This window comes from Chiroxiphia lanceolata, chromosome 12 (assembly GCF_009829145.1).
Source record: "Chiroxiphia lanceolata isolate bChiLan1 chromosome 12, bChiLan1.pri, whole genome shotgun sequence".
Classification (NCBI taxonomy): domain Eukaryota; kingdom Metazoa; phylum Chordata; class Aves; order Passeriformes; family Pipridae; genus Chiroxiphia; species Chiroxiphia lanceolata.
In genome coordinates, this window is record NC_045648.1 from 16,006,708 (window position 1) to 16,025,905 (window position 19,198).

Consider the following 19,198-nt stretch of genomic DNA (forward strand, 5'->3'; position numbering starts at 1 on the left):
TCGGCCCCGGGGCCGCACCCGGACTGCCCAGCACCACTCCGTGTCCCCAGGGCGGGACGGAGCCGCCCAGGAGGCCGTTCTGAGGCACCAAAACATCCCAGGATAGGCTGTGGTGAAAGACATAAGAGCACCCACAAACTCGCATCACACAGCCCCAAAGGAGGCATGACCACACCCGGGTGGCTGCAGAGTTGGAAGAGAGCACAAGGAAGGAGCCCAATACCTTACCCCCCCCCCCCCCAAAACCCTCCAGGGACATAGGGCACCCAAGGGTGCCCACTGTGGGCATCCTCCACTGCACCCCAAGTCCCACTCAGCCCTCCCCACCCCTGTAGAAAGGACGCTAGAGCTCAGGAGTCCCACGAGCACCTCTGGTAAGTGGGATCTAAAAACACACCTCCCAGCAGAGAGAGCTCCCTCCCACCAAGTCACCCACAGTATCCATAACTCCATCCATACCCCTTCCCCTACCTCTGGAAGAGGCACCACAGCCCTCCCAAGTTTAGAGACACCTCCCCAACCCCCCTGCAGTAGAGAGCACAAGAAAGGGCTTTTTTTTTTTGCTGCAACGTGTTTATTATGTGCCAAAAACTACACCACAGCTTACTCCACGCGTCTGTAGGAGAGTGCAGTCTTGCCTGCATATACTACAATGAGGTAGAGACTTCACAAACAGCTTCACAAAACCCCACAAAGAGCAGCTGGGATATGCAACAATGCAACATCAGCTCAGCAGGAAAGAAAAAAAAAAAATCATCATAATAAAGAGGGAGAAATTATGACACTGGTTCTTTGGCACACAGCTTCCGATAGAGGGGGAAGTAACAAAAAAAAAAGAAAATAATAATCGGCATAATTAAAGGTCTCAAATCCCAGCAGCAGCATTTCAGTCGACTGCACTGTTACTCCAAACATCTCGGGAAGGAATGGAAAATTACTTGTCCCCTCTAAGAGAAAGGGCTCCCAGGAACCTTAATCGTCCACCGAAACGCAGCCCTTTTTTAGCTTGTTACAAAAAGAAAAGGTTTAAGTCCTGTGACTTTGTGTGATTAAAAACCTCTATCAACCCCCCGTAAGTGCAACTTAAAAAAGTGCAACAAACTATTTTAAAACTATATACAGCAGCTCAGAGATCATCATCCCATCCAGTTTCAAATCCAAAAACAAAAACAAAGCCCGGCCTGTCCCGTTGCAAACCTCTTGATTTACAACGTCCCGCCAGCAGCCCCCAGACACAAATTGCAATAATGTTAAAAGCTGCCAGGAAAGAAAAAAATCTCTCGTTTCAAACGACTTAAAAACTGTTTTTAAGAGTGTAAAAAGGAACTCGTAAAAACCCTCGAGCGTAAAATATGAAATATGATTTGGTTTAAATGAAGAGCAAAGTCTCCTTTGTTGTTACAGTAAAAAACGCCAGCTGAACACCCAGGTCACGCCGTCCAGGTGGGGGTAAATGAATGGAAAGGCACTGTATGGCAACGGCAAAACAATGACCAATGAGACCTGCGCTCTCTCCACCAGTATTGCAAGGAATGTAAAAAAGCGCCTTTAAAAAATAAAAAAACTGAGGCGGAGGTGCCTGCGGCGACACCCCCGCGACACGTGGCCCTTGGTTGGTTGGGTTTTCTTCATTTTCAATTTTTGCTTCTCGTCAGCAAACCAGGAACCAAAGTCTGGGAACTGCAGAATGGCTTGAGGGGCGCTCCCCCCCACTCAAAACACCCCCAAACAAACCCCAACAAAACTCACTGTGCATTAGTGCAGAAACAAAAAGACCAGCAAGTGCAAACATGAATGTAAGATTTGTTGTTGTTTTTTTTTTTTTGTTTTGTTTTGTTTTTTTTTCCCCGTCAGTCCTCAGGAAGAACGTTCCCAGCCGGGCCTGGCTCCGGCAGGCGCTTCCCTGCTCCCCACTCGGCAGGTTCTCCAAGGGACTCCCCTGCGCCTGCGGCGGCCCCGGCGCCCTTTAGCTGGAGGAGTCCCTGTTCTTCTGGTTGCGCATCAGCGGGCGGTGGTGGCGCAGGACCTCCATGGAGTGCTGCCAGTGCCAGCAGGAGCGGCAGAAGTACTTGAAGCAGATCTGTGGGCAGAGCAGAGCAGCAACACCGTGGGCTTTCCAGCAGCAAAAGGTTGCCAGAAGCAAAGCAGTTTCTCCCCTCCCTCCCTGCCCCGTGTAGCAGCCCCCGCCAGCATCGTGGATCCGTGGATGAGAGGGAGGGAATGCCAGGGATGGCATGATGTGCCCAGCTTCCATCTTCTGAACAGTTTGAAAGTCAGGGCCTGGGTACTGGGGCAGCAGCCAGGCTCTGCCCCAACTCCCCTGCATCTCTGCCCCTGGAGCAGAGCTGCTGCTGCTCATCTCCCACTCTGACTCCGTGGGAAGCCACCAGACCCTGGGCCAAGCTCCTCTGCCTGCAGAGAAGGGAGGTCAGCCAGAGCCCCCAGTGCCTTGGGCAGCCCCACGAGTGACCTCAGGGTGACACACTCTGACTCCAGCTTGTCACAGCTCGCAGAGCAGCAGCCTCCCCTCCTTCCTCTCCCCCCTCAGAGGCACCAGCCCATCCCGCAGTAGGCCCTGACACACTGGCACAACACCAGCAGAATCATACCATTCCCAAACTGAGGCAGGGGAAAAGGTGCCTGTGCTTCCTGGTGAACACCAGAGTTGCCCCTCCTCCAAAACAAGGGCTCACTCCCAGCTGGGCACCCCATCCTGCCCACTCGGGAAGGGACAAGAGGCATCCCTGGACACCAACACAAAACCACTGCTCCTGGCACAAGAGAACCAGCCTTACTTGGTCTCTGCAGAAGAATGGGCCGGGCTGGGAGCTGCAGACTTGGCACATGGAGTCCTCCAGGTAAGGGTCGATCTGAACCTGCAGGAGAACCAGGCAGTGGGCACAGAGCAGTGCTGGGGTGACTGTTCACTTCTTGGGTACCCCACATCCATCCCCAGCACCCCTTGGGCTGTCAGCTCCCCACTTCCCCTCTGCCTGTGGGCTGTGGTGCCCCCAGCAGCACCAGCCACAACACAGATCCCCCTCCCTGGGCTACCCCACCAGCCCCATTCACCTTCTTAGTAAACTTGGTGGTTTTGATCTCCACAAATGCAGCGGTCACAGCCTTCAGGTAACTGCGCTGGTTGTTGAAGGTGACACGTCCTGACCCTGGAATGAGCCAGACCACAACTGTTAGGCAGGAACCAGTGGGGGCTGAGGGGGAGCCACTGCCAGCACCACCCCTTCCCCAGCACAGCTCAGCTCTGGCAGGAATATGGTCTCTAGGGCCTGGGAGCTCTGCCTGCCCCCTTGCCCAGGCCCCACACTCCCAGGAGGAGCAGCAGCTGGAGGGAGGCTGGCACAGCCCTGCCAAGGGCAGCAAAGCAGCGGCTCCACACCTGCGCCTGGGATATGCCGGTGCTGAGACAGCTCAGCAGCTTTTCTTTGCAGCCTCCCCCTCACCCCAGAGCCTTATGTTTTGCAGCCTCATTGCCAGTCAGCAGCAATCCTGCACCACTTGCTTCCAGCCAAGTTCTGTTTAGCTCTGGGAAAACACATCCATGCTTTCCTCCCAGTTCCTGTTTGGGGCCTAAGGGGAGTGCCAGGTGTTCCAGGACTGACACACCAGCAGATTCCTCCAGTTCAGCCACAGCACCAAGTGTCACCCAAACCCATCATTCCCCTCCCAGAGCATGGAACAGAACATGAGTGGGAGGGCCTGGATCCAGTCTGGAGTTATAGGAGATGCCTCAATCAGCACAAACAATCAGGGCAAAGCTTAGTTACCAGAACTGAGTGCAGACTGTTGTGACTTTAGGATAGCTCCAAGGGTGGAAGTACCACTGAGCTGTTGGGAGAGGGTTCTTGCCTACCTGGAGCAACACAGGCTCTGCATGAACCACAGGAGGTTGGGGTCATACCCAAGGACCTCACAGGCCCTGCACAGGGAGATTCTGTGATATTTCATCTATGGCCTCACAGAATTTGCTTTAACAGTCATTCATTCTGCCATTCCCACCCCCTTGGGACTGTCCCCCTAAAGACACTTCAAGGGCTTCTCAGCACCATGGGCAAGTTCTAAACACAAGACTTGCCCAGAAAAGCCTGACCACTGTCCAAGGACAGTGACAAGTAGTGACAGCTCTGCACTACCAAGCTCTGATGATGTTCCTGCCTGGCAACACCAGGAGATTCAGAGTCCCTCCTCAAGTTTGTGACATGCTGCAGCCTGAGCCTGGAAAGCTGGTCCTCAGGTACACGCTGTAGGGCTTTTCCCACACAGACTAATCACCTCAGTGGTGTCCCCTGGCCCATGAGGCCATCAGGGAGGTACAGGGGACACATGTCATGACATGCAGTGTTTCAGCTCCAGTGACAAGAGCCTAAAGTGTGGGTAAGACCCACAGCTGTCTCAGTTCCAGGGATGGAAGAGTAGCTGCAGCAGCATCCAACAATCACTAACAGCACCAAACAAGGACAGGAAACCCTTCAGCAATGCCTAAAGGGGTATTAAAACCCTCAAGCTGCTCTGGAATAACCTAGGATCTTCCAGTTCCCAGGCACGTCAACTCTGACAGCCCTCTCCAAGATTGGTGTTGTCTCCCCATGGTCAGGAGGAGCACAGACTGTAGGAGAGGCTGAAGAGACATCTGCTCCCAGAGCCTGGCACCTGGGCAGTCTTCCAATTGAGGGACAAGCCAAGGGCACCACTGCAGCCTCCTCAGAGCACGATGCTGGCGGGACTGTCACTTACCAATGGGATACTTGTGCTTGTCCGTGTCGATGCCAGCGTAGACCACCCCTCCAAACAGGTCATACATGACGGCTGCCAGGGCCTCTGCGTTGAGCATCCCGTGCAGGGCCCCCACGAACACCGTCTTGCTGGGGTCGAGCCGCTGTGATGGGCTGCGCACGAAGTTGCTGTCGGCCAGGACCCACGGGATCACCTGCACCTGGAACCACACACACACAGGGCAGGTCAGCACAGCCTGCAGAGCCACACACTGTTCTCAGCTCACAGGAGCCATCCCAGACCCTCAGACCACACTCCTGAGCAGCAAGTGTCACTCGTTGTTGCTGCTCAGGGTCCGCATCCAGGGCATCACAGCTCTGGAGCTCCAAATACATCTGGAGAGTCCACAACAGAACAAAACCAACTCCTGCTTCCAGCCAAACTGGAGTCTAAGCCACCAGTCCCTTCAGGCTGGCACAGCCAGGAGACAATCCACATACCTGCACCAAATGTTTATGGCCCAGTCGGACGCCTCCCAGCACAGGAGCCTGTTGTTGGAGGGGATCAGTGGAACAACCCACCCACTGCCAACTCCAACAGGAGCTCCCATCTGCTCAGCAGCTGATGGAGGGTTCCAGAGAGGAAAAGCTTCTGGTAGAGTTAAATCACCAAGCACAGAAGCACTGCCAATCACTAGACACCTGGAGAGCTGTCTGGAGCAAGTTAGTTTGTGCCTGTCTAGGTAAGAGAGCTGGATCTCCATCCTGTAACTCCCCTAACTCAGGCAGTGGTCCCTGATCTGAGGTCCCCCTTTCCTGGAAGGCCAAATGGAGCCTCCAGCAGCCTCAGTACCTCCAGAGCACAAGTCAGAGCCAGACAAGGCTGCACTAGGGAACAACCTGGGATCTAAAGTATCTGCCTGGGGAACATGAAAGCCATCAGTTTTGCAAGCAGAGGAGGCCTGACAAAGCATCAGAGGGATCCCAGTCTGATTTCAGAAGAAATGGAGCAGTAGAATTCCCTGTTCCCATGCTCCTTTCCAGCTAACTGAAGCTGAAGGCAGGGTCTGCCACCAACCCACAAGCTCCACATCAGTTTAACACAAGCAGTTGTGAAGGACACAGACAGGGCCCTGACACATCCCCACCACAGCAACACACCAGTTAAGGCCAGCCAGGAGCCAGCACTCCTGCTGCTGCTGTTCCAGCCCTGCTTCCCTTTTCTCCAAGGATCTCATCCACATCCCCTGCTGCCCCTGTGGCTCTGCTCACCTCTTTGCAGCGCATCCTGCGGCTGGACATCTTGAAGTAGTACTCACTGAGCCCGTCGGGGCTCAGCAGGTCCTGGGAACATGCTTGGAGCAGAGCACGCACCGACTTCTCGGACTCGAACACCAGGTACACGTATCCTTTTGGAGGGGAAGGGAGAGAAGCAGCTGTTAGAACTGTGGTGGAGAAGGAAGGCATCATCCCAGTTCGCAGACACCCTCAAAATCACTCAGATGCCACCTGAATTTTCTGTGTGACAGCTCTTGCTGTCCCCAGCAGACTCTCTGTACAATCCAGAGTATGGCCAAGCTGGGAAGAGCCCAAACCCAGCGTGGCGCAAGGGGCAGAATGCCCACATCCACAGGGGCTACTGTCTCTTATGCACAAACCACACCTGGACATGCCAAGTGGGTACCACCAACCAGCCTGGCCACAGTGAGGCCTGCAGAAAAACGGATTCTGCTTCACATTTAGAATATCCTGGCTCAGAAAGGTAAGTCCAGGATTTTAAAGTCACTTCCATGGGTGCCAGTGTTGTGCCTCACACTGCTCTGGTACCTGAACAGGGCCAGTGGGCACCAAACAGCCACTTCCTACCCCAGAACTCCCTCCTGCTTATACAACATGTCAGTCCAGCTGCTCCAGACAGGATCAGGCCCTGGACACTGCTGTCTCACTGGTCCCCAGGCTGTCAGTGTGCTGTGGGTGCCCATCTGGACTCACCACATGCTGGCAGTGGGGACCAGCTGTTATCTGGAGCCACAGCCCCATGTGGAGCTCCAGAAACAAACCAGAGAAGGTTCCCATCACCCCATAGCTCTTCCAGCCCTGCTAGGGAGGGGTGGGGACGCTGGGTTGGGGGTGACTCTGCAGCCCAGGTGCAGACCCAGGTGAGGGCGGGACATTACCCAGGGTGCTCTGTACCATCCAGTGACCAGCATGCAGCCGTACCATCCCAGCATCCGTGCTGTAACATAGCATGGGAAAAAAGTAACCCTACCGTGTCGCTATTACCTTTAGGCATATTACCTTTGGGAGGACAGCGTGGGTGTTTGCCATCCTTACCGGGCCACTCCACACTCAGGGAGCCAAAAACACGGAAAGTGTTGATCAGCCCAGCTACAGGCAGAAGGAGAGAGGTCAGTGTGCCCCCACAACTCCATCCTGCACCCTTCCCCATGTCAACACCCAAGGCCTCTGTGTGGGGCCAGGGGCTGCTCACCTTCTGTGATGTCCCATGGGACTCCTCCCAGGAACACTTTGCAGGAGTAAACAGGGTTCTTGTAGTTTCGGGGAGGCAGCTGCCCGCTCCAGGTGCAGGTTGCTTCGTTCACAGCTTGGACAGACACCAGTAACACTCAGTACAGGATCACTTCCTTCCCACTCTCTCATAGGTCTCCCCCATGTTCCCCAACTACAGGCTGAGCAGAGATGCCCAGACACCTGCCTGTTCTCTCAGCAGGTAGGAGCCAGAGCCAGGCTTGTGCCTGGAGAAAGCCCTGCTCTTGTGCAAGCTCCATGCCCAGCCATGGTGCCTGCACAGACACCACCAGAGGTCTGGGACCATCCCCTGGCCCTGCAGCCTACCAGGACCACCCCCAACTCACCTGCTGCTTGCCGATGAAGCCGGGCTTCTCTTTCGATACTGAAGGGGTCTTCCGGAGAGTCCAGAAGATCCCAGGAAGGCCACGCAGATGCTCCAGGCCATCTTTTCGATGCACTGGCTGGGGAGGAAGTTACTGCAGCCAGGGCAGCTTGATCTTGATCCAGCTGGGATCCCACTCCCATCTTCAGGGGTTCTCTTGACACCCCACCGAGAGGCAGGAAGGGCAGAGGTGGGGAGATGCGAAGGCTTGACTGTAAGAGAAAGCCCACATTGAAATCCAGCTCCAGAGTAAGAGCGCATAATGCCGGGGTGAGGCACCACACTGGGGCTGTGCCCTCACCCATGGCACTAGAAGGAGCTCTCAGTGATCTCCTGAAACCCTCTGACATCTAGGAGAAGCAGGAAAGTAGCCCCCCAGTTGCCCCAGCACCCTCACAGGACCAGAACTTCCCTGGCAAAGGCCTATCCCTGCAGCCATTCCCCCCATGCCCATGATCAATAGCAGGGATTGTTAAGCAGGAGGCACCGCATAGACCACAAAGCCAACAGTTACCCCCTGCTGCACAACTCCAAGGACATTGTAACCCCCAGAAGGAATGGCTTCAGTGGGCAGGGCTCACTGGTAGCATCCACCAGCTCCAAAGGCACCAGCTGGATCCCACCCTTCCAGCCCAACTCCAGGCCTGCCTGACCAGGAAGTGGACACTGCTGGCCACAGCCAGCAGGTTTCACATGCCCCTCCCAGTGCAGGAGGAAGGAAAGCATGGATTGAAGGAGCAGCAGGGATATGAGACACTGTGCAGCTCACGGTGCCAGCTGTGCTGCAGATCCATCCCTGTGGCAGCTGCCCACACCAGGGCCATGCCAGGAGACCTGACCTTCCCAAACAAGGCCAGCACAGAGCCCTGTGCCCTGCGCTGCCTGCCACCATCCCTGCCTAGGGTGCTGCAGCCACTTCCAGAGCAGATCCTGATTCTCCAGGGTGGATCACAACAAAATCAATCCCACATCCAGTCAGCTGTGTCCTTCACACACATCCCAACCCCTTGTCCAAGGGGTCAAGGCCACAGTCACACTGTGGCAGAGCCAGGAGCAGCTCCTGGCTTTATCCTCCTGTGCCAAGGCCAGGTCAGGCCATGCAGCAGCACCTCCTGAGCTGGCTGCAAACCAGGCTGTCCTGCTGGCATCCAGAGCTGCTGCTCACAGAGCTCAGCACAGACTAGGGCAGCGAGACTGACACTCGCCGTGCTCCCTCCCTTCCAAATTTAGCTGTGCTTTAGGGAATAGGAGCAGGCTAGACCCAGTTTGCTCAAGAAGAAACAGCCCTGAGATGGGGAACTGCAGTCAGCAAACGGGAAGGGCAATGAAAGGCAGGGACAGGAGCTCCTGAGAAGTCCAAGCTGGACGCTGGAAGTAGCTGTGCTCATCAGCAACCTCCCTGCTGGAATCAGGGCAAAGACACCCACCCTGACACACACCAGCTCAAGCACTCAGACCTCCCTGGGAGTTACTATAACCCATTAGGGCTGTAAGCACAGAGCCCAACAGCCAAAATATTAATTTAGAAGAAAAAATATGAGGATATTACTGGCTTGTGCTGAGGGAGTGCATGAGCAGCCGTTCTCCCAGACCCTGGGCTGTGTCAGCACGGGTATGACAGTTCCCTCCAGCACTCCCTTCCCCGGCAGCCCCCCACAGCTCTCCCGTGCTCCCCAGAAACACAGCAAGATCCCAGGAACCACAGAGTGGGCGCGAGACCCAAACTTACGATCAAGTCTGAGAGGTGGTCGGAGCCAGAGCTGAACCCACTGGTGTCAGAGTCCGAGGGGCTGCTGGAGCGGGAGTCCAGGAGGGACCGGGAGTTCCTCAGCGACGGCGTGGAAAACTTTTCTGACAGGTCTGAACCAATGGGGTCTAGAGGCAGGAAACTCAGTGGGGGCTTCCCCAGGACATTCCCGAGAGGGTTACTCAGCATGCTGAGAACTACAACAGAGAGACAGTGTCTGTCAGTGCTGCAGCACAACACACCGCCTTCCTCTCAGCTCTTCTGGCAGAGGCACCGGGCTCCTGCCAGCCCACAAATGGCATGTCAGGGAGGTGGCACCTCTGGCAGGTACCAACCCTCTCCACAGCTCTTTGCCATCAATTGTGCCACAGTGCTGCACAGCCGGAGCCAGCAGCAGCAGCTTGGTGTGGCTGACGAACATGAGGGTGGGTTAATCCCCTGAAACTGAGATCAGCCAGAAATCTCACTTCGTCTGGGAGAGAATCAGAAACCCCAAAACCTGGATATGGATCTCAGAGGTGCTCTGGACAGGCCTTTCTGACCAGCCCACACCACTTCTTGATGCTTGTGCCAGAGCAAGCTGGGAGCCCAGGGTGCAGCTCCCCAGCAATGAGGGCACACACCAGGCTGAGAGGAGCACACCAGCAGGCATTGCCAAGCTCAGAGGTGGGATACTGCCTCACATCAGCCCCACCAGGAGGTGGTTATGGGCAGCCAGGAAGGTGCCAGCCTGGTCTGCTGATAGAGAGGCTTTGCAGCCCTCAGTGAGCCCTGTGCCTGTTCACAACAAGCCTGTCTGGTCAGGCCTCTGCCTGAGAGCCAACAGACAGGTACTCGCCAGACTGCTTCCCTCACACAGCAGGTGTGTCTCCCACTGAGCAGAATCCAGGCAAATTCCTCTCTGCAAATGGAGCTGTCCCCCAGGCAGAGCACCAGACCACCAAGGGGTCAAAGTCATGTCCTGGTCAGTGATGTCCAGGCAGCTGCCACCCAGGAGGAGGGAGAGCATAGGGCAGGCTCAGCCAGGCAGGATCCCACAGGGGTACACCACCAGTCAGCTCTATTCAAAAGGAGCAAGTCTCAGCAAGTTGAATGTGTCCCCAAACCCAATGGAAAGAGCAAAGCGTTCAGAAATGGTTTCAATTATTCAGAGCTTGAAAAACAAGGCAGCTTGTCCTGAAGCTTTCAGTTTTCAGCAAAGCAAGTTTGGGATCCACTTCAGCTCCTCCAGCCCCACCTGATCTCAGCCAGCTGGACCACAGGGTTTTAATCTTGATTTTCAGCAGCTCCTGTGCAGATGAGGATTAATAATCCAAAACACCTCCCAGTCCAGGAAAGTAAAAATGCCATCATGCTTCAAGTACACTACGGTCAGACACCAGGACAAGGCAGTGTCAGCACCAGAGAAACCTGCTGAGGTGCCCGAGGTGAGATGCTGTACCTGTCCCAAGTCACATTATCCAGAGGCACACCTGCTGTGGAACTAGCATCTCCAGCCTCACACTTAGGGAGAAACCTCACAACACCAACAGAGATCCCAGACAGGTATGGGTAGGTCCTTTACTTGAAGCATCTCCCTCAACCCAGCTGAGCCCTGAGTGACAGTCACAGCATCTTCCCACATTTGCAGAGCCTTATCCCTACAAGTTTCCCCTATTTTGGCTACAGTACAGGACTACACACTCACCTCTGACCACACCTGGAAAGGGACGTCCTGCCCTTGGCTCTCCCCAACAGCAGCACCTGTGCTCACACCCAGCCCTGCAGCCACGGGAAATCCCAGTCGGCCCAGCAGTCCTTACCTGGGCAGAGCCCCAGGAGGTGAAGGAACGAAGGTGGCTGGAGCCAGGGAGGACGCTGCTCCCTCCTAGTCAGGGCTCAGAGCAGGGCAGAGCATCTCCCAGCCCAGGCAAGCCACACTACACTGCTCCACTGACTTCTCTGAAGCCACGTGACATGTTTAAAAATACAGCCGGCGTATTGTTCCAGGGAGACAGCTGAATGTGTCCGACAGGCTCCAAAATCTGATTAGTCACTAAACAGCACAAGAGGCAAAGCAAAGCAGCTGATCCCATGGCCCAAACGCTCCCGCACTGACGCCCTCCTCCTCCCCAGCCAGCGAGGACAGTGGGTTTGGAACGCCGGGCAGGGAGCAGCCCTGTGCTGACCCTGGCTGCACAGCATTCCAGAGACCTGGAGCAGCAAGTACCAGGCAGTTTGCTACCAGGCAATGCTGTCCTGCACCTCATCTCCTGGTTACTGGAGATGAGAGACCACAACTCCATTCAGGATGCACTAGCAAGGGTTTGGGAGCTCATAAGGAGCTCCCAAAGGCATACAGGGTCCAGCTGCTCCGCCCCATTTATTCACCCTTACCCCTGCCACCACTTACACATTTCTCTCAGGAAAGCTCAGCTCTCACCACAGCTACAAAACCAGTAAGGCCAGTATGAGCACACTGGAGTAGCAGGATTACTGGCCTTTAAAGGGATCCACTGTCTGAACATTAACCACCAGGCAAAATCCTGCTGGCTCCAACTGCCCCACTCCTAACCTCATGTCCTGGAAGCGCTGACATTCTGCTGTTAATGCAGATGGATTCCATCCACTCCAGCAGCTTTGACAGCTCTGCACAGGCAGCACTTGGTTACACGCTCTGCAGGATACACTGAGCTCGTGGGAGACCCCACATCACCCCAGTGGGCCTGACTCAGCTTCAGCTGGTACCCACAGCCTCTCACAGGGACATTGGGAGGAAAAGCCACGAGCCATGCTCAGCATTTCCTCCTTTACACTTGCTGAGTGACCAGGTTGAGTGCCTGAATCCAGCCTGTTAGGGGCCTAGGAAACATCAGCATAAGACACCAGATTTTATTCCTCACCCCTATCCTGATGGAATCTTGCTCTAACTCCCTGCTCCAACCCACCCAACCCCTCCTCGCAGATGGGGCACAAGAGCCCAACACAGGTTGGCCATCTAAAAGCCCTCAAAAGTCCTTGTGGCCACAGTTCTCCCTGAGAGTTTGTCCTCGTGTCCCCTCCCAACCAGACAGCTCATGGAAGGGAATAATCATTCCCAACACGCATGGCAGGATGCATCAACAATTCCTGGTGTCAAGAACATCCTTGCAAGTCCCAAAGTGAAACAGCAAACGTCAGGGAAACAGACTAAGAAAAAAAAGTGAGTGCAAAGAAGTAAGTATTTTTCACATCTAGAGGGGAAACTTTAACTGAAGGGTCAACACAGCTCGCACAGCAGCCATGTGGGGAGAGCTTCTGGAACTTTTCCTGCCTCTGCTCAGCTCTGCAAGGGAGGCACATGCCAACGCTCCTCTGCAGGGGACAGCAGGAAAGGAGCTTTTAGTAGAAACTCAGTGCTGACTTTTGACTCACTGCTGCAGCTTTAACGACTGATCCGGAGCCAGTGTGCTCTGCTCCATCTCAGAGCGTGTCAGCCCAGCACTGGCAGGTTTAAGAGTTCTGTGGAGCAGCCTTGACACCCATGTGGCACTGCCAGGTCATGGGCATGTAGGGCTCTCACTGGAGAAAGAGCATTTTAAAAACCATTCATCCTCCTTAGCTGAGCTTTTCCCAGTAAATGCTGTCAGACCAATGCTGTTGCAATGCACCTTAATTCCTGCATCATCCCAGGGCTCCAGAAGACACTGAGGGGAGCACAAGCCTCTTGGAGCCATCACACCAAACCAGACACTTCACAGAAATAAGCAGCTACCCTGAGCCCACAGTAGTGGTTTCACCAGGCACTGGTTTTAACTCTTGAGGCCAACTCTGCCCACAGACCCCAAATTATCCTTTAAGTCCAGTTACCAACCACTGAACTACCACTTTTAAAGTGAATTTACCCAGTCTCAAGCAGATCACTCCATCAGCACAAGCTACACTTCACAGCATACCCTGGGAAAGTTGGCCTAAAAACCAGCAAGATGCCCAATACCCAATCCAAACAGCTTCAGAACAGCTTTTACTTTTCCACCTGCCAGTTAAGACTCCCAGCACGTGCCCGGAACCCTGGAGCACACAGCTCTTCTTGTCAATTAGCCCATGGCACTAAGCACCACATGGAGCATCCACTGAATTTACTCCTGACAATCAGAGCTGACCAGAAGCTCTGCCACCACCACACTGTCCTCTCAACAAGTGCTTCCGCTCGGCTCTGGGGAGACCACCCCGCAGAACAAGCCAACAGGAGATCAGTGCTGACACTGTTCGGTTTTAGTCAAATTATGTAGCAACTGAATCTTTCCCAGAGCAAAAATCCCCCTCACCTGACAGCTGCCCAGGTCCTTCTGTTCAAGTTCACTCCCCACGCTCAGAACATCAGTGGGAGCTCCCCCCTGGGTGGAAACAGCAATCCTGTTGCAGGAGCAGGGTGCCAGGCCCCAGTTCTTATGCTGCCAGCACCGTCTGGCACCTGCAGGCTCCGAGCGCAGGCGGTTCCGTGCCACGCTTGGCACAGCCCTGAGTGTGAGGGGAGCATACACACACATGTACTCTTTGAAGTCGTGCTCTGAAGACATGTTCCAGCCTCTCAAAGCTCACTGCAGGGCTGAAAAAAGCCTATTTAGAAGAGTTCAGGACTTGTCTGAGCAGGTCCATGATGCCAAGGCCTTCAGAGGGTCACTTCTGTTGGCTGGCACCCCCAGCAAGGTTAGACAGAGCCACACTGCAACCTCCAGAGAGGAGATTCCAGAAGTTTATCTGCTGGGAGACTACTCAGCACAGAAAGGATGGTAAACTTAAGACTTCCCCTGCATCCACCAACTACTAAGGCTGGAAATCCACCCTTCTGCTTGGATGCTCTTGCAGAAATAACAGGAAAGCTCTTACCGAGAGAACTAAGGCAGAAGAGCCAGACTTCAGTGCCACCACGCTGCTGCTCCCACCAGGTGACACCTGAGGCCCAGAGGCTGCAGAACCATATACACTTTGGGGCAGTGCAACAGGGCAGGGAAGCAGCATGACCAAGGCCCTGGAGACTGAACACAGTGCAGTTTCTTTTGTCATGCATCAAATAAGCTTGTAAAGGGAAAAAAAAAAAAAAAAGCTGATGTTCTAAACAATAGCCTGCTGCAATTCCAAAAAAACAGCTCGTCTGCAGTTTTTACCACCCAGCCAAGCTCTGCCCCGGTGGGGTGGGAGCAGCTGAATGTTTTAGTCAGCCAAAAAAGCAGCACCTCCTACAGACACTGAGCAACTCCATGGCAAGAGAAACATTTGCATGTCTGAAAGGCAAATGGGCACCTCAACCTCCTCCTACAACTCCAGTTACATCTCTAAGTCAGGCAGTGACACAGCCAGACAAGCTGCCAGGGTGAGATCTCCCCCTCTGTCAGCAGCTCAAAGCTAAAGGCAGGGAAGGGGTGATCAATACTCTAGCCTAATCCTAAGTGAAGTTCTAGCACTTCTCACCTGCAGCCGTGGGACCTGGAGCTGCCTGTGAGGAGCCAGCACACCTGGGGACACGGGGCCACAGGGCCACCGACTGAGCCACAGCCAGCTGTGGGGCTGCACCACACAGCACAGGAATGGGCTTTGCCTGGCACAGGGAAGGCAGACACTGGATTCCCCCTTCCATTTACAGACCACTGAACTCTTACAGGGGCACAAAGAAACTGAAGAAGCTGCAGCAAGAGCAGTGGCACAAGAATTTCTTCCTCTTAAGCGGAGCAGCCATGGGACAAGGCCAGGGGTGGAGGGGAACTCTGTCCTTAGGCCCTTGGAGCTCACCTGAGCAGCACACTGGATACCTCCAAAGGTCCTACCCAGCTCAAATCCTCACAATTTGATTTTGTTCCCATTATCCATTGAAAAAAGCAGTCACTGTTGTCATAAGAGGAGCCAACCCAAGTCCAAGGCACACAGTCCTCTCTGGGCTGTGTCACCACAGAAGTCTCAATCATCTCAAACCAACTACCAGCTCACTACCAGAAAAGTAGCTCCCAAAACTGCAGAAGTGATCAAACCAGCAGCAACCACCATCTAAATAAGAACTACTGCACAGCCTCCCTTTTGTTTCTGAACTACAAAAGAGGAACCTCTGCCCTCACAGATTCTTCATTTGGGGCGAAGAAGAACTGAGGATATTCAGGCAGCTATTTCTGGCTTGCTAAGAAGGGGGCAGGGGAATAAAAAAGGCAGCATGATCCCACAGCTGAACCACAGAATTAGAGTCAGGACACCTGAGGTCTATTCTTGGTTCTGTCACCAACATGGTAAGTCACTTGCCCTGAAAAATGAAAACAGCAGCAGAACTAGGAAGAGAGAGAAGCTTATTGCATTAATACCAGGGAGCACAAGTCCTCCTCTGGTACCAAGAGCAGGGCCTGGCTGACAACAAGGCTCACTGAGGCAGGGAATTCACTCCTGTGTGTTTCTAGGAAGGGAGAACAGACACCTAAGGTAAATATATAAATAAGAAAAGACAGCTAGAATGGGCTTTAGAATTAGAAATGTCCAGGTGCATTCACTAAGCAGGCTGCCACAACCACAACTGTCTTTAAAAAGATCAGAACACTGAAGTACAGCAGATTTTAACATGTATCAGTCCCAGAGAGATTTAAAAGCCAACATATTCAGGTCAAATTCTGCACAACAAGTTTCAGCTTTGCAAGTCTCAAGAACAAACACTTCTATATTTAAGTACCAAACTCCTCTCAATTATCTGCAGCAACATCCAGGGTGCAAACTCTGCTGTGTGTTACCTGTGCTAACAAGAGTGACTCATCCTCACTCTCAGCTGCATCAGTCTGGGGGTGGTGAGTCCAGGATAGCCCCTTTAGGAAGGGGGGTTCTCTGGAGGAGGGTGAGGGGTGTAGGCTGTTGGCCCTACCCCTCTGGACAAGGCAGTAGTGAAGGAAAAACAACTGGAAGAAGGACAGGCTTTAGTCTCAAATGCAATCTTATTTGAGAAATGGCACATGAGCTTCACTAAGGCCTTCAGCTGGCACAAAGCCACTGTCAGACTGGCACTAGCAGGCCCACCAGTGATGACTGTGGGTTCCCAGTTATCTTCCAGAGATCTGCACGCCTCAGCATCACAGCCTTGGGGGTTTGCCTCACCTTCCCTCTGCACTCCTGGGGAGAAAACCAGACAGAGAGACAAGGAGCTGGGCATTTCTCTGCATCCCTCCCAAAGGGGTGGCAGCAGCTGCCGTGCCCAGGAGCAGCCTCTTCGCTGGCAGCAGCACAGACAGCACCTGTGATTCAGCTGTTTTGCCAGTGCCTAAGGGACCAGGCACAAGGAGATGTGTTTCCAGGGTGCATCCCTGGCTGGAGATGCCCTGCTCAGTGCCCCAGGCCACACCCCATGTGTTCAGTCCTACAGCAGCACCGGGAAGGGACTGTGCAGGGACAGCTCAAGGACCACAGCACCATCTGGAAGTGGATCGTTTCAGAGCCAACCCAGTGGAGATGCCCATTTAATGGGTGTTGTTCTGGGAACACTGTGGCACCCCAGGAATTAGCTTCTACAGCCCCCTTGGCCCACTGCTATTTCTGCCACCCTCCAGCAGATTTCCTACCCCAAGCAGAAGATTGGGCTGGATAACCTCAAGAGTTCCCTTCTGAGTTACCCTAAAAAAAAAAAGCCAGCCTGCCAAGAACACTGCAGAGGACTAAGAGCCCTCTTACAGCAGTTCCACACGCAGTCACTGCATAAAAAGTCAGCAGGAGGGATTTCACCTGTACAAACAGGCCCAACGCTCCCTGCGGCCCTGGTGACACCCCAATGACAGGTCACCCTGCAATGCCACACCTGGGTATCACTGGGCCCAGGGACAACACAGCACCAGGGACAAACTCAGGCCTAAGGTAGCAGGAGCTGGGGAAGAGGAAGAGCAGGCATCACTCTTACCTTCTGCTACAGGCAGCCCCAGCACACTGGGAAAGCAGTTCCCAAAGCTGTTCCCCATCCCAGCTCCACGTGGAAGCACTTAGGCCAGCACACACTGTGGAGTTTGCCGCGAAGGTACTGAACCAAAAACACACCCAGGCCCTCTTCTGGAGAGCTTCCATGTTCCCACCAATGGAGCTGCAGCAGACAGAGCTTTTCAGGTCGGCTCTGTCCGGCAAGGAACCATCTCATCCACTGCTTAGACATGTAGCAGTACAAGGGCTGGAGGAAAACTCACCCACCCCATTTCTCATCTGACCGGGACAATTCTGGGGATGAATCTTACCCCCAAGGCCAGAGCTTGCACACAATAAACCACCCTGCTGCTACCTCCAATATCAGTCACAAAAAGACTAAGTTACCAGTAGCCTGGTGCAGTTCAGAGCCACCAAACAGCAGCTCCAATGCTCTCCTCAGAAGAGAACACACCTGTTAAGGCTCAGTTCCAGAGTGAGCCAAGAGAAATGTTCTCCAGACCACCACTGGACACTCTGCACACTTGGCTGCTCCAGAGGCCAGAATCAAACACCCCTCCCTGAGAAGCCAAGAGGAGAGTTTGGGGTGGTGCCCCCCTGCTCCACCAAGCTGCCTCCAGCACGGGACTGGAGCTGCCCTGACCCACTTCAGTTCTGGATGGATACAAGCAGAGATGCTGGTTGGGTTCCTGTTCTACTTACTCCTCTATTTGCATCTTCTGTTTTACAGCATCAGCACAGATAAAAATAAATCTGTTTTAGGAGAAGTTGCTCAAATGGAAGCTTTAAGAGGTGGATTAAGAGCAACTGCCATTAGAAACCAATAGCAAGCTCAAGTTTGATACTTCTTTTACTTATTCGATACATATTTTATTCTGTTAAGGATCAAATACTGCTGCCACATGAGCAGTGTGCAGCTATTAAGTGCTTCCCTGCTTCCCACTCCTCAGCGTGGTCACTAAGGAATCAGCCCACGGACCACGAGCAGCCCTTATGGAAACACTCAAGGAACAAGTGCCCATTAAGCACCCACACCAAGTGCAAGCTCAGAAAAGCCCAACAAGAGCCAGGATGGCACAGGACAAGCTTTCAGGGACTCCTGGAGTACAAGCACCAAGCGGGAGACCCCGAGAGTCAGGACAGCTCCCAGCTTTGTTCCCTTATGCCATTATCACCCATCAACTCCACACAGGAGGCACCACCACCATGTTTGTGCTTCCACTACTATTCCCTGAACATCACTGGGCTGCTGGGAAAGCCTGTCTTCTTTTCAAGGCAACAACAGGCACCTAGAATACGGAATTCAGGAACACCACCAAAACTCTGGATACCTGTTTACCTGAACCAGACACAGGTTTGAGGTCAGCAAGAGGTAGCCTTGTCTCCTTGCCCCAGCAGCCACACCACCAGTAGTGTGAAAGAACCTTTCACTGCATTTTCTAAGCAGATTTGGGCTTTGATCTGACCATGTCTTACTCAGATGAAGCACTTGCTCCCTGCACCCAAAGCTTCCCTTTCACTAGAGAGCAGGAAAAACCATCCTTGGATACTCTAGTGCCAACCTAGTGTTATCCAAACGCTGAGCTCTCCCATCAGGATGAGCCTCTGAAACATTCCTCTAGCACAAGGAGAGGGATTTTTACACAGCCAAGCAGGAATATGCAGGAGCTGAGGGTACAACTAGGTCTTCTGAAGCCACATGCCCAAAAGACAGAAGGAAAACCAGCAGGGAGAGACCTGGACACGCACAAGGGAGAACTCTATAGAGCAGGGTTAGTCTAGCAGCAAATTAAACAGAGGGAGAACTGGGGAATTCCCTCATCCAAATCCTGTCTGCCCCAAGCTCTGCATCCAAGCACTCAAAGCAGCAGTCTGAGGAAGGTCAGCAACTGCCACAGCGTGTTTATGAACAGCCACCCC

General features: G+C 53.7%; 1 protein-coding gene across 12 annotated transcripts in view; it reads right to left on the reverse strand.

Moving 5' to 3' along the window:
- Positions 1-551: 551 nt before the first annotated feature.
- CPEB1 (cytoplasmic polyadenylation element binding protein 1) overlaps positions 552-19,198 on the reverse strand; it is a 39,000-nt gene continuing 20,353 nt past the window's right edge. For 10 of the 12 annotated variants that reach the window (XM_032700148.1, XM_032700146.1, XM_032700152.1 and 7 more), the window contains 9 exons: positions 9,374-9,588; positions 7,607-7,856; positions 7,222-7,335; positions 7,014-7,118; positions 6,003-6,139; positions 4,753-4,951; positions 3,073-3,167; positions 2,796-2,876; positions 552-2,080 (listed from right to left, as the gene is read on the reverse strand). In XM_032700148.1, coding sequence (XP_032556039.1) covers positions 1,967-2,080; positions 2,796-2,876; positions 3,073-3,167; positions 4,753-4,951; positions 6,003-6,139; positions 7,014-7,118; positions 7,222-7,335; positions 7,607-7,856; positions 9,374-9,588 — 1,310 coding nt within the window. In that variant the 3' untranslated portion in view covers positions 552-1,966. The remainder of the gene's footprint in view (positions 2,081-2,795; positions 2,877-3,072; positions 3,168-4,752; positions 4,952-6,002; positions 6,140-7,013; positions 7,119-7,221; positions 7,336-7,606; positions 7,857-9,373; positions 9,589-19,198) is intronic. The other 2 variants (XM_032700149.1, XM_032700147.1) reach the window with 2 other exon arrangements.